Raw genomic sequence first — 13,625 nt, forward strand, 5'->3', positions numbered from 1 at the left:
CAGCATCAGGGTCTTTTCCAATGAGTCAGGTCTTCGCATCACGTGGCCAAATTATTGGAGCTTCAGCTTCAGCATCAGTCCTTCCAATGAATATTCAGGGTTCATTTCCTTTAGGATTGACTGGTTGGATTCCCTTTCAGTCCAAGGGACTCCCAAAAGTCTTTTCCAACACCACAGTTCAAAAGCATCAATTCTTTGCTGCTCAATTTGCTTTATAGTCCAACTCTCACATCCATACATAACTACTGGAAAAACCATAGCTTTGACTAGATGGACCTTCGCTGGCAAAGTAATGTCTCTGCTTTTTAATATTCTGTCTAGGTTAGTCATAGCTTTTCTTCCAAGGAGCAAGCATCTTTTAATTTCATGGCTGCAGTTAACATCGGCAGTGATTTTGGAGCCCAAGAAAAGAAAGCCTGTCACTGTTTCTATTGTTTCCCCATTTTTTGCCATGAAGTGATGGTACTGGATGCCATGATCTTTGTCTTTTGAATGTTGAATTTTAAGCCAACTTTTTCACTCTCCTCTTTCACTTTCATTAAGAGGCTCTTTAGTTCTTCTTCGCTTTCTGCCATGAGGGTGGTGTCATCTGCATATATGAGGTTATTGATATTTCTCCCGGCAATCTTGATTCCAGCTTGTGCTTCATCCAGCCTGGCATTTCGCATAAAGTATTCTGCATAGAAGTTAAATAAGCAGGGTGACAGTATAAAGACTTGATGTACTCATTTCCCAAGTTTGAACCAGTCCGTTGTTCCATGTCCGCTTCTAGCTGTTGCATCTTAATCTGCATGCAGGTTTCTCAGGAGGCAGGTAAGGTGGTCTGCCTTCCCATCTGTTGAAGAATTTACCACAGTTTGTTGTGATCCACACAGTCAAAGTCTTTGGTGTAGTCAATAAAGCAGAAGTAGATGTTTTTCTGGGATTCTTTTGCTTTTTCTATGATCGACTGTATGTGGGCAATTTGATCTCTTGTTCCTATGCCTTTTCTTGAACATCTGGAAGTTCTTGGTTCACGTATTGTGGAAGCCTGGATTCATACAATACTTATGTACATACAATACAACTTCAGGCAGCTGACAAATATAAAAATTGCTGGTTATTTTAAACAAATATCCCTAGGGAAAGGCTAGTCCCACTAAACAAGCTCTGAATGAGGTCAAACAAAGATAAACTCTATTGTGTTTCCAGGGAACTTCCAGACAGCTTAAATAATGCAGTTCTCTGGGAATGGGGCATTATCGGGTGCTCTGAGCCCATCATGCTAGACTGAGCTGGTTGCCAGATAACTGGTTTTCATGACTATTACAATTGCAAGGCGGTTTTTTTTTTTTTTTAACCTTTGGTAAATGTTCAATAGCAGATTTTTAAAATTTATGTGCTACTGTGCTGTGAGGCATGCGGGATCTTAGTTCTCCAACCAGGGATGGAACCTGGTTGTGGCCCTGCAGTGAAAGCTCAGAGTCTTAACCACTGGATGCCAGGGAAGTCCCAGGCTGGTGTTCTTTTTTTTAAATTAATTATTTATTTATTTTTGGTGGCACTGGGTCTTCACTGCCGTGCTGGAGTTTTCTCTTGGTGTGGAGAGCAAGGCCATCTCCTTGTTGCGGTGCACAGGCTTCTCCTGTGGTGGAGCTCAGGGTCTAGGCGCACGGGCTTCAGTAGTTACAGCGCGTGGCCTCAGTAGCTGTGGCGCACGGGCCTAGTTGCTCTGATACATGTGGAATCTTGGCACGTGGAATCTTTTAGGACTGAACCCATGTTCCCTGCATTGGCAGGCAGGTTCTTAGCCACTGCACCACCAGGGAAATTCCCAAGGTTGGTTTTAAACTCAGGAGCTGGGGAGATGTGGAGGGAGGGAGGGTGTGTCAAAAAAACCACAAAGCTTGCTGTTTTCATGGAGATTTGGCCATTTTTCTTGAATTAATGCCTTTCAGATTGTTGCAAAACTTTGGCTAACTTCCACAGATCTGAAAAGTTGATTTGGTCTGTTTCCTGGGAGTGTTTTTATTGCTTTTGTGGAGATTTGGCTTTCAGAGGTTCTTAATTGGCTAATCCAGAAGTTTTCTTTCTCTGTGTATTACATTTGATAAACTTACCTTCATGTTAACTTGCCAAGATGAAAGATTCTATATCAAGAAGCGATGAAAAAAAAAATTACAGGGAACTAAGACAGATAGGGAACTAGCATGTGACACTAAGTAAAAACTAGTGAATAAGGTTATCGATAATGACTTTTAATAGAGAGGAGTCAGACTGCCCATTGACCAGCGTACTATTCATTTAAAATATGTATTGGAAGATACTGTGTCCCAGGGTGGCCCTACCTGTATGTGGACTGGTGCCAGTCTGTAAGCTGCTTGTCAATGGTCTGCCAAGGGACAAGGGGCTTGTGCCAGAGGGTAAATCAATCTACTGTTTCCTTTATCAAAAAAAAGCTTTGACATAAAAAGAAAAAAATTCAGCTGAACTGAGTAGTGTGCTTAGTGACAGGGACCATACTTTGCATGAGGCACTCTATTGCTGTTGTTTAGTCGTTAAATCGTGTCCCACTCTTTGCAACCCCATGGACTGTAGCCCACCAGGCTCCTCTGTCCATGGGATTCTCCAGGCAAGAACACTGGAGTGGGTTCCATTTCCTCCTCCAGAGGATTTTCCCAACCCAGGGATTGAACCCATGTCTCCTTCATTGGCAGGCGGATTCTTAACCACTGAGTCACCAGCAAAGCCCATGAGGCACTGTATGGGAAAGTGCAAAGATAGATCAGATACAAGATTATTTACAATTGAGTAGCAGGGATAAGATGCACATTTTTCTATGTCTCATTACTGGGCAAGTTTTAGTACGTATCAGAGAAGCTCCAAATAATAAGAGAACTTTCTAGTGGAAAAATCTGGTGATGCTTAAAGGAAGCAGTGAATATGAACTAAAATTTGAATGATGTTGAAAAAAAAACTTTTAGGGAGAAAAATATTATTTTTCAGCTTTATTGAGGCATAATTGACAAGTGAAAATTGATGTATATGGTGTATGATGTATATGGTATTGATGTATATTGTACAATATGGTGATTCGATATGCATTGTGCAATAATTACCAGTCAAGTTAATGTAATAATCTCATGTAACTACCCAGGCTTCCCAGGTGGTGCTAGTGGTGAAGAACCCGCCTGCCAAAGCAGGAGACATAGAGGCATGGGTTTGATCCCTGGGTTGGGAAGATTCCCCTGAAGGAGGGCATGGCAGCCCACTCCAGTATTCTCGTCGGGAGAATCCCATGGACAGAGGAGGCTGGTGGGCTACAGCCCATGGGGTCGAAAAGAGTTGGACACGACTGAAGCAACTTAGCACTCACCCACATAACTACCATTTTAAAAGCAATTTTCAAGGATTAAATATAGTATTACTAACTCTTTTCACCATCTTGTACATTACATCCCCAGAATTTATTCACCTTATAACTGAGAGTTTGTGCTTTTTGACCAACATTTCCCTATTTCCCCCACCACTCAGCCCCTAGAAACCACCAGTCTACTCTCTGTTTGTACAAGTTTAATTTTTTTTTCTTCTTTTTAATTCATTTTTTACTGGAGAATAATTGCTGTGCAATAGTGTGTTAGCTTCTGCTGTACATCAGTGTGAATCATCTATATGTGAGTTCAGTTTTTTTAGGTTTTAAATATGTCATACCATATTGCTTGTCTTTGTCTTTCAGTGCCTGGGTTATTTTACTTATCATAATGTCCTTTAGCTTCTTTTATGTGGTCACAAATGGCAAAATTTTCCTCTTTTTTATGGATGAACTATGTGTATTCTTTATCCATTCATCCACTGACAGACACTTAGGTTGTACCATATCTTAGCTATTGTGAATAGTGTTGAATGGATGATGATATCTCTTCAAGATGAGGATTTCATTTCCTCTGGTTATACAAGCAGAAGTGAGATTGCTAGATTGTATGCTGTGTGCGTGTGTTAGTCGCTCAGTTGTATCCAACTCTTTGTGACCCCATGAACTGCAGCCCACTGAGATCCTCTGTCCATGGAATTCTCCAGGCAAGAATACTGGAGGGGGTTGCCATTCCCTTCTCCAGAGGATCTTCCCGACTCAGGGATTGAACTCAGGTCTCCCACAGGAGAATCTCCCACAGGCAGATTCTTTACCATCTGAGCCACCAGGAAAGTCCAGATTGTATAGTAGTTCTATTTTTAATTTTTTGAGGAAACCGCATAACATTTTCCATAGTGGCTGTACCAGGTTACTTTCCCACTAACAGGGTTTTCTTTCTCCACATCCTTGCCAACACTCATCTCTTATCTTTTTGATAACAGTAGTTCTAACAGCCGTGAGGCAATATGTCACTGTGGTTTTGATTTGCATTTCCCTGATGATTAATCTTTTCATATACCTTTTGACTGTTTGTATGTCTTCTTGGAAAAACTGTCTATTTGGATCCTCTCCCACTGTTTAATTGGGTTGAGTGATGTTTAAGATTTTGATGGGGTTGATAAGGTGAAAAGATGAGGCATTTGATGTAGGACATAGTATAAGAAAAGATTTGGAAGTGGGAAAATGAGGGTTGTGTTTGGAGCCCAGCAAGTAGCCAATTTTCAATGGTAAATAAGTATAGAAGTTAGAGTGAGATAAGGTCAGAGTGGTCATGTATGGATGTGAGAGTTGGACTGTGAAGAAAGCTGAGTGCTGAAGAATTGATGCTTTTGAACTGTGGTGTTAGAGAAGACTCTTGAGAGTCCCTTGGACTGCAAGGAGATCCAACCAGTCCATCCTAAAGGAGATCAGTCCTGGGTGTTCATTGGAAGGACTGATGCTGAAGCTGAAACTCCAATACTTTGGCCACCTCATGCAAAGAGTTGACTCATTGGAAAAGACCTGGATGCTGGGAGGGATTGGGGGCAGGAGGAGAAGGGGACGACAGAGGATGGGGTGGCTGGATGGCATCACCAACTTGATGGACATGAGTCTGAGTGAACTCCGGGAGTTGGTGATGGACAGGGAGGCCTGGTGTGCTATGATTCATGGGGTCGCAAAGAGTCGGACACAACTGAGTGACTGAACTGAACTGAACTGACTGAAGGTCAGAATGTATTTGAGGCCAAGTTACATAGGACTTGTATTCCATACCATGAAGTTTACCCTTGACTTGGTAGACAAGAGGGACCCACTGACATTTTTTTAAACCAGGAAGTAGTGACATGATTCTACTTTGATTTAGAAGATTAACCTCATATCTTTGAGGACCAAACATCTACAGAGGATGAGACTGGAGTGAACGAAGACTAAGGGACTATTTACATAATAAGAGACCAATAGGATGGACTGAACAAGGGTATTGGCGGCGGGATCTGAGTGGAATGACAGTGTATAAAGAGCTGTGATTGAGGCAATATTTATAGGTTTTAAAACTGCTCAAATATGAACAACAAGGGAAAGAAAGGGTGCTTGGAAGGATGACAGTGCCAAGCAAAGGCAGAGAAAGCAGCAGGAAGAACTGGTTTGGTGGGACAATGATGAGTTGGCTTGGATTGAGTTTGAGGTGCTTGGCAAGTCACTCATGGAGAAATGTGCACTGGCAAGGTAGGTCAGCAGCTAGAGACAGGTAAGGTCTCGGATCCTAATTTGAGAGGTGACAGCATAAAGATGATGAGGGAGCCATAAGGACTGAAATGCCCAGCAAAGGAAACTATTTGATGAGAGAAGGTAGAAGACCTTGAGGGGAAGGAGTAGTGGTTGGGAAGGGCAAGAGAATGAAGAGGAGGCATTGAAAGGAAGAAGACCGCAAGGACATTATTGACTGTAGGATTGGGGGCTGTAAGTATATGCCCTTTTAAGTCACTTGAGGAGAAGCAAGACTGGGAATGAAGGTTCGATCCCTGGGTCAGGAAGTTCCCTTGGAGAAGGAAATGGCAACCCCCTCCAGTATCCCAGGAAATCCCATGGACAGAGGAGCTGGTGGGCTACAGTCCAAGGAGTTGAAAAGAGTCGGAGAGGACTGAGTGACTAAACAACAACAATGTAGGATTGAGGGAAATATTTTCTTTTTTGGAGTGGGGGAGCTGGGAAAGTGTGTAGGGTGAGGAGACAGAACCAGGGATAAGTGGAGATAGAGGGTGGAGGTTAGAGTGAGTGAGTGAGTGGTCAGGTCTGCAAAAAGTTGCAAAAAGGTGGGATCGACAAACTTAGAAGAAAAGGGGTATATACCTTCTTTCATCACAGGAGAGGATGAAATGGCAAATTTGGATCCAAAGACAGATTAGGAAGCCGAAGGCATTCTCTGTGGGCAACTCACATTTCTCAAGAGAACGGAAAGTGAGGTCACCAGAGACTGCGATGGGGCGGGTGTGGGGTTTTGAGGATAAAGGAAAGAACTGAAACAGCTGCTGGGGACTGAGACTCCGAGTAGGCTGGATATGGGCAAACGGATTTCTGAAGACCACTGGGAGCCCAGCTGCAACTAAATCCGGGAACTTGTGGTAAAACCAGTTGGCAAGGCTCGTCCATCTGGGGCCCCTGGAGGATGAAGAAAAGAAAGCAGAGGGTGGAATCTTCTAAAGATAGAGTCTAGCCATTTATCTATATATTTTACATTATCACTGCAAGTGAAGAGCAGGCTCATGCCTTACTCAGCACTGTAGTCCCAATACCCAGTACAATTGCCATGCTCATACTTAATAAATGTTTATTGAACAAATAAAGGAAAAGTGCACCAAGATCAAAATTCTTTTTAACTGGCTACTATATAGCAGAAAGAAAGAAGCAGAGATATTACTAAGGCTGAGTCAGTGTTCTGATGGCAGCCACTCTATCTCCACTTGCCAGAAAGAAGATGCCAGAATCTTGGCTCCCTCTCCTCTGTAGAAGCTTCCCACACCTGCTCATGACATCTCAGAGATCCAGAAAAGTCTCCCCACTGCCTCCGTCTTCCTTTGTCATGAGGCTTACCTTGCAGTATTGCTAATTTGGCTTCAAACCTAATAGTTCTAATATCAAAACCAAAGATTATGGTTTACTACAAATATTTTATTTTTTTAACATTAATAAGTTTGAGCATTCTTTAGCATTGCTTTTGTTTGGGGTCGGAATGAAAACTGACCTTTTCCAGTCCTGTGGCCACTGCTGAGTTTTCCAAATTTGCTGGCATATTGAGTGCAGCACTTTCACAGCATCATCTTCCAGGATTTGACATAGCTCAACTGGAATTCCATCACCTCCACTAGCTTTGTTCGTAGTGATGCTTCCTAAGGCCCACTGGACTTCACATTCCAGGATGTTTGGCTCTAGGTGAGTGACCACACCATTGTGATTATCTTGGTTGTGACGATCTTTTTGTACAGTTCTTCTGTGTATTCTTGCCACCTCCTCTTAATATCTTCTACTTCTGTTAGGTCCCTACCATTTCTGTCCTTTACTGAGCCCATCTTTTCATGAAATGTTCCCTTGGTATCTCTATTTTCTTAAAGAGATCTCTAGTCTTTCCCATTCGATTGTTTTCCTCTATTTCTTTGCATTGATCACTGAGGAAAGCTTTCTTATCTCTCCTTGCTATTCTTTGGAACTCAGCATTCAAATGGGTATATCTTTCCTTTTCTCCTTTGCTTTTGGCTTCTCTTCTTTCCACAGCTATTTGTAAGGCCTCCTCAGACAGCCACTTTTCTTTTTTGCATTTCTTTTTATTGGGGATGGTCTTGCTCCCTGTCTCCTGTACAATGTCATGATCCTCTGTCCATATTTCATCAGGCACTGTCTGTCAGATCTAGTCCCTTAAATCTATTTCTCACTTCCACTGTATAGTCATAAGGGATTTGATTTAGGTCATATCTGAATGATCTAGTGGGCTCCAAAATCACTGCAGATGGTGACTGCAGCCATGAAATTAAAAGATGCTTACTCCTTGGAAGGAAAGTTATGACCAACCTAGATACATATTAAAAAGTAGAGACATTACTTTGTCAACAAAGGTCCATCTAGTCAAGGCTATGGTTTTTCCTGTGGTCATGTATGGATGTGAGAGTTGGACTATAAAGAAAGCTGAGCACAGAAGAATTGATGTTTTGAACTGTGGTGTTGGAGAAGACTCTTGAGAGTCCCTTGGACTGCAAGGAGATCCAACTAGTCAATCCTAAAGGAGATTAGTCCTGGGTGTTTATTGGTAGGACTGATTTTGAAGCTGAAACTCCAGTACTTTGGCCACCTGATGTGAAGCGCTGACTCATTTGAAAAGACCCTGATGCTGGGAAAGATTGAGGGCAGGAGGAGAAGGGGATGACAGAGGATGAGATGGATGGATGACATCACCAACTCAATGGACATGGGTTTGGGTGGACTCTGGGAGTTGGTGATGGACAGGGAGGCCTGGTGTGTAGCGGTTCATGGGGTCGCAGAGTTGGACACAACTGAGTGACTGAACTGAACTGAACATTAATAAGTTAGCACGATGCCTTATAAATCAGTTGCATGTGGATTCAATTCATGTTGTTGTTGTTTAGTAGATAAGTCATGTCCAGCTCTTTGTCACCCCATGGACTGCAGCATGCCAGACTCCCCTGTCCTTCACTATCTCTTGGAGTTTGCTCAAACTCATGTCCATGGAGTCGATAATGCCATCCCACCACCTGATATGAAGAGACGATTCATTAGAAAAGAAAGATCCTGATGCTGGGGAAGGTTGAGGGCAGGAGGAGCGGGGGCAACAGAGGATGAGATGCTTGGATGGCATCACCGGGTTCCGGCAGCCAGTGTTCTGAGGACAAACCCCATGGTCAACGGGTTTCCCGGCTCCTGGGAAGGTAGACTGCATTCCAGCAGAGCCTAAGGCATTTCATCAGTGAAAGAAAGAAACCAGGTTATTATGTGATATAGGGGGAAAGGAGTCAAATTTAAATGAAGCAATGTTTGGGTAGCCTCAATGAGGCAAACGGGTCAGCTTTGGGTCTAAACTGCAAAGTGGACTTAGGGCCCTGTTTCTTGGAAATGACAAGTCAAGATACCAACACAAGGTCTTTCCTATAAAGACTTATGTTCGGAGCCTGCATTGGGGTTGAAATAGAGGCTACTTTCTATGTTAAAGACATAGATCTTCCAGGCAAAGTGGAATATTTCCTTTCTACTATAAGCAGATAAGGTAGTGGGTTCCTGGAGAAAAAGAACCAGAGGTAGCTTTTTTTTCGGCTGCACCATTCAGCATGTGGGATCCTCGTCCCCCAGCCAGGACTAAACCTGTGCTCCCTGCATTGGAAGTGCCAGGGAAGTCCCCTAGATGTTGCGGTTTGACACAAGAGAAGCCATTTTAGGTTTTAAGTGTTTTTCGCTCAGTCATGTCCAACTCTTCATGACCCCAAGGACTATAGCCCACCAGGCTCCTCTGTCCATGGGATTCTCCAGGCAAGAATACTGGAGTGGGTTGCCATTCCCTTCTCCAGGGGATCTTCTCAACCCAGACATCGAACCTGAGTCTCCTGCATTGTAGGCATATTCTTTACCATCTGAGCCACCAGAGAAGCTCCATTTTAGGTCTAAGCCATTTAAAAATATATGTATATTTGGTCTTCTACTATTTTTTACTTTTTGGTTGCACAATGTGGCATGGAGGGTCTTAGTTCTTTTTTGTTTTGCTTTTTCAATTTTTTTCTCTTTTTATTTATTTTAAGATCTTGGTTTCTTGACCAGGGAGTGAACTATGTGCCTTGCATTGGGAGCTTGGGGTTTTAACCACTGGACCACCGGGGAAGTCCCAGGTCTAAGCCATTTTGTGATCTAAGCCTGGTCACAATGCTTGCCCTTGAATGGGTCTCAGTAATACTGATCTTACAGGAAGAAAGAACAAGCAGCTGTTATCAGGCAACAGAAAAAACAATAGCCAAGATAATAAATCAGTTGTAAAGACTCCAAGTTCTGTTTCAATGGTAAAGATTAACCTGAAGCTCTCTTGAGCTGTTTTGCAGAATTTGAACCCCTCCTTCCTTGAGCACTCAACCACCGGATCAACTGGAGCCTCTCCAGTTTGTGGGCTGTCTGCCTGTGCCCTTTGTTGGGGCTAATGGCGACCTTCTCCAGGACGACTGATGCCACATGCTGCACTTCCTAGATCTGCTAGAGCCAGAGCCCCTGTCCCTGAGGCAGGCCACTGCTGACCTGTGCTTCTGCAGGAGACACTCAAACACTCAAAGGCAGGTCTGGCTCAGTCTCTTGTGGGGTCTCTGGGTCCTGGTGCGCACAAGGTTCTGCCGGGTATGGACTTTGAATCTAAACACAATTTTGCCCCTCCTACCATCTTGTTGAGGCTTCTCCTTTGCCCTGGGGCTTGGGCTATCATTTTTTGGCGGGATCCAACGTTCTCCTGTTCATGGTTGTTCAGCAGCGAGTTGCAGTTCTGGAGTTCTCACAGGATAAGATGAGCAAATTTGGAAAACTCAGCAGTGGCCACAGGACTGGAAAAGGTCAGTTTTCATTCCAGTCCCAAAGAAAGGCAATGTCAGAGAATACTCAAACTACCACACAATTACCCTCATCTCACATTGGCAACCCACTCCAGTACTCTTGCCTGGAAAATCCCATGGACACAGTCCACAGGGTCGCAGAGTCAGACACGACTGAGTGACCTCACTCACAAGCTAGCAAAGTAATCCTGAAAATTCTCCAAGCTAGGCTTCAACAATACGTGAACTGAGAACTTCCAGATGTTCAAGCTAGATTTAGAAAAGGCATAGGAACAAGAGATCAAATTGCCAACATCCGTTGGATCACAGGAAAAGCAAGAGAATTCCAGAAAAATATCTACTTCTGCTGCATTGACTACGCTAAATCCTTTGACTGTGTAGATCGCAACAAATTGTGGAAATTTCTTAAAGAGATGAGAAGGCAGACCACCTTACCTGCCTCCTGAGAAACCTGTGTGCAGATCAAGATGCAACAGTTAGTACCAGACATGGAACAACCGACTGGTTTCAAACTGGGAAAGAAGTATGTCAAGGCTGCATATTGTCACCCTGCTTATTTAACTTCTATGCAGAGTACATCATGCGAAGTGCTGCGTTGGATGAAGCACAAGCTGGAATCAAGTTTGCTGGGAGAAATATCAATAACCTCAGATATGCAGATGACACCACCCTTATGGCAGAAAGTGAAGAGGAACTAAAGAGCCCCTGATGAAAGTGAAAGAGAAGAATGAAAAAGTTGGCTTAAAACTCAATACTCAAAAAACTAAGATCATGGCATCTGGTCCCATCACTTCGTGGCAAGTAGATGGGGAAACAATAGAAACAGTGACAGACTTTCTTTTCTTGGGCTCCAAAATCACTGCAGATGGTGATTGCAGCCATGAAATTAAAAGATGCTTGCTCCTTGGAAGAAAAGCTATGACCAACCTAGACAGCATATTAAAAAGCAGAGACATTGCCAACAAAGGTTCATCTTGTCAAAGCTATGGTTTTTCCAGTGGTCATATATGAATGTGAGTTGGACTGTAAAGAAAGTCAAGCACTGAAGAATTGATGCTTTTCAACTGGGTTTTGGAGAAGACTCTTGAGAGTCCCTTGGACTGCAAGGAGATCAAACCAGTCAATCCTAAAGGACATCAACCCTGAATATTCATTGGAGGGACTGATGCTGAAGCTGAAACTCCAATACTTTGGCCACCTGATGCGGAGAACTGACTCATTGGAAAAGACCCTGATGCTGGAAAAGATTGAGGGCAGGAGGAGAAGGGGACGACAGAGGATGAGATGGTTGGATAACATCACCAACTTGATGGACATGAGTTTGAGCAAGCTCCAAGAGTTGGTGATGGACAGGGAAGCCTGGCATGCTTCATTTCATAGGGTCACAAAGAGTCAGACACTACTGAGCGCCTGAACTGACAAACTGAAGAGATGATGATGTTAACTTTTTCTGACCCTTGACTTTTATCTACTAAAGCTTGGACTCTGTTGACCTTTGCCCCAATTCTATGCCGAATTCTCCTCTACTCAAGCCCCTTCATGCATGTGCATGTACCCGTTAGCTTAAAATTATCTCGATTTTGGGAGGCACTCCTTTGGGAAAGAGCCCCAGTGTTTTCCTTATTTGTTGCAGATAATGAATTCCTTCTTTCCCATCCTTCCTTCTCCCCATCTCTGGCTTCGTTGTGCCTTTTGGTTTGACACTCACCAAGAAGTGAGCCCAATTTTGCAGTAACATTACTGATTAGACTTCAAACATCAAAGTTTCTGACAGCTGCTGAATTTAGAACGTGATTTCTCACTGAGAAATCAGAAGTCACCCAAAAAGGGGTTGGTTATGACATTTTACAGTTGTAGCATGATCTTGGGAGAAATGTTGCCAGTTAAGTTTGCAACTGACTCTACATCTAGTGTGCCAGCCAGATTCAGGGCAAGGACAGGGCAGTTTTCCTTTCTCAGTATAGTGTCTGGAGAGAGAATTGAGTCTTTATTCAAAAATTTCAAAATCACCAGCTACATTCCAGAAGGATACCATGAGTACAATTTTTATTTAAAAATAACTTCTAGGGACTTCCCTGGTGATCCAGGGCTTAAGGCCACCCTTTAATGCAGGAGGTGCAGGTTCAATAGCTGCTCTGGGAGCTGAGATCCCACATGCCTCACGGCCCAAAAACTGAAACATAAAAACAAAAACAATTTTTGTAACAAATTCAACAAAAGATTTTTAAAATGATCCACTTCCCTGGTGGCTCAGACGGTAAAGGGTCTGTCTACAATGTGGGAGACCTGGGTTCGATCTCTGGGTCAGGAAGATTCCCTGGAGAAGGAAGTGGCAACCCGCTCCAGTACGCTTGCCTAGAAAATCCCATGGACAGAGGAGCTTGGTGCAGGCTACTGTCCATGGGGTCGCAAAGAGTCGAGCATGACTGAGTGACTTCACTTCACATTAAAAAAAAATCGAAAAAAAGAAATTTGTTGTTGAGTGGCTAAACAGTGTTTGACTCTCTGCAACACCATGAATGCAGCATGCCAGGCTTCCCTGTCCTTTGCCATCTAAGAAATTACATACATTTAAAAAATAAACAAACAAAAGACAAAAACCCTGCTGTGTTTAAAAACAAATAAACAAAAATCCCTGTTTTATTATTTCCAGACACTTTCGGGAACTTATTTTAGGTCAACTACAAAATCCTTTTAAACTGCCTATAAACAGTGGCATTCATATAAGTTCAGAACAAAGGTTTATTAAAATATTATATGATAAATTAGGAAACGTCAGACACAGTCATGACAGAACAAAGGCTTTTTTCTTGCATGTGAAACTCAGAGATCAATGCCACAAACGTTTCTTTTATGTTGAAAGGCAAGTCAGGCAGCATTCAATCACTCCAGGTATTTCAAGTAAAGTGGGGTTTAATGCAGGCACTTGGTCAAGAGAAGCTAGAAGATCTGAGGAAGTGGGAGGTTGGGAAGGTGGGGTTGGGGGCCGGGAAGATGGCAAAAGCTCCTACTGCCTGGCTGGAGGCTGTGAGTCCACACTTTAGTTACTGTTCTTGGAAGTATTATTGAATCAAAATTAAAATGTGAATCACAATTTGATACTGAAAAAGACTCAAAGAAGCCTGAGGAAGCCTCTTGGGTGGTGGTTCAGAGCATGGACTTGAAGGTCT

The 13,625-nt window shown here is 43.1% G+C and overlaps 1 protein-coding gene across 2 annotated transcripts in view; it reads right to left on the reverse strand.

The window, feature by feature from the left end:
* Positions 1-1,322: 1,322 nt before the first annotated feature.
* The window catches only part of CREG2 (cellular repressor of E1A stimulated genes 2), a 40,893-nt gene continuing 28,590 nt past the window's right edge, over positions 1,323-13,625 (reverse strand). The window contains exon 4 of one of the 2 annotated variants that reach the window (XM_061431689.1): positions 1,323-6,529. In XM_061431689.1, the coding sequence (XP_061287673.1) occupies positions 6,199-6,529 (331 nt within the window). In that variant the 3' untranslated portion in view covers positions 1,323-6,198. Of the gene's footprint in view, positions 6,530-12,461; positions 12,629-13,625 lie in introns of those variants that run through there. The other variant, XM_061431691.1, reaches the window with a different exon arrangement.

This window comes from Bos javanicus, chromosome 11 (genome assembly GCF_032452875.1).
Source record: "Bos javanicus breed banteng chromosome 11, ARS-OSU_banteng_1.0, whole genome shotgun sequence".
Taxonomy (NCBI): domain Eukaryota; kingdom Metazoa; phylum Chordata; class Mammalia; order Artiodactyla; family Bovidae; genus Bos; species Bos javanicus.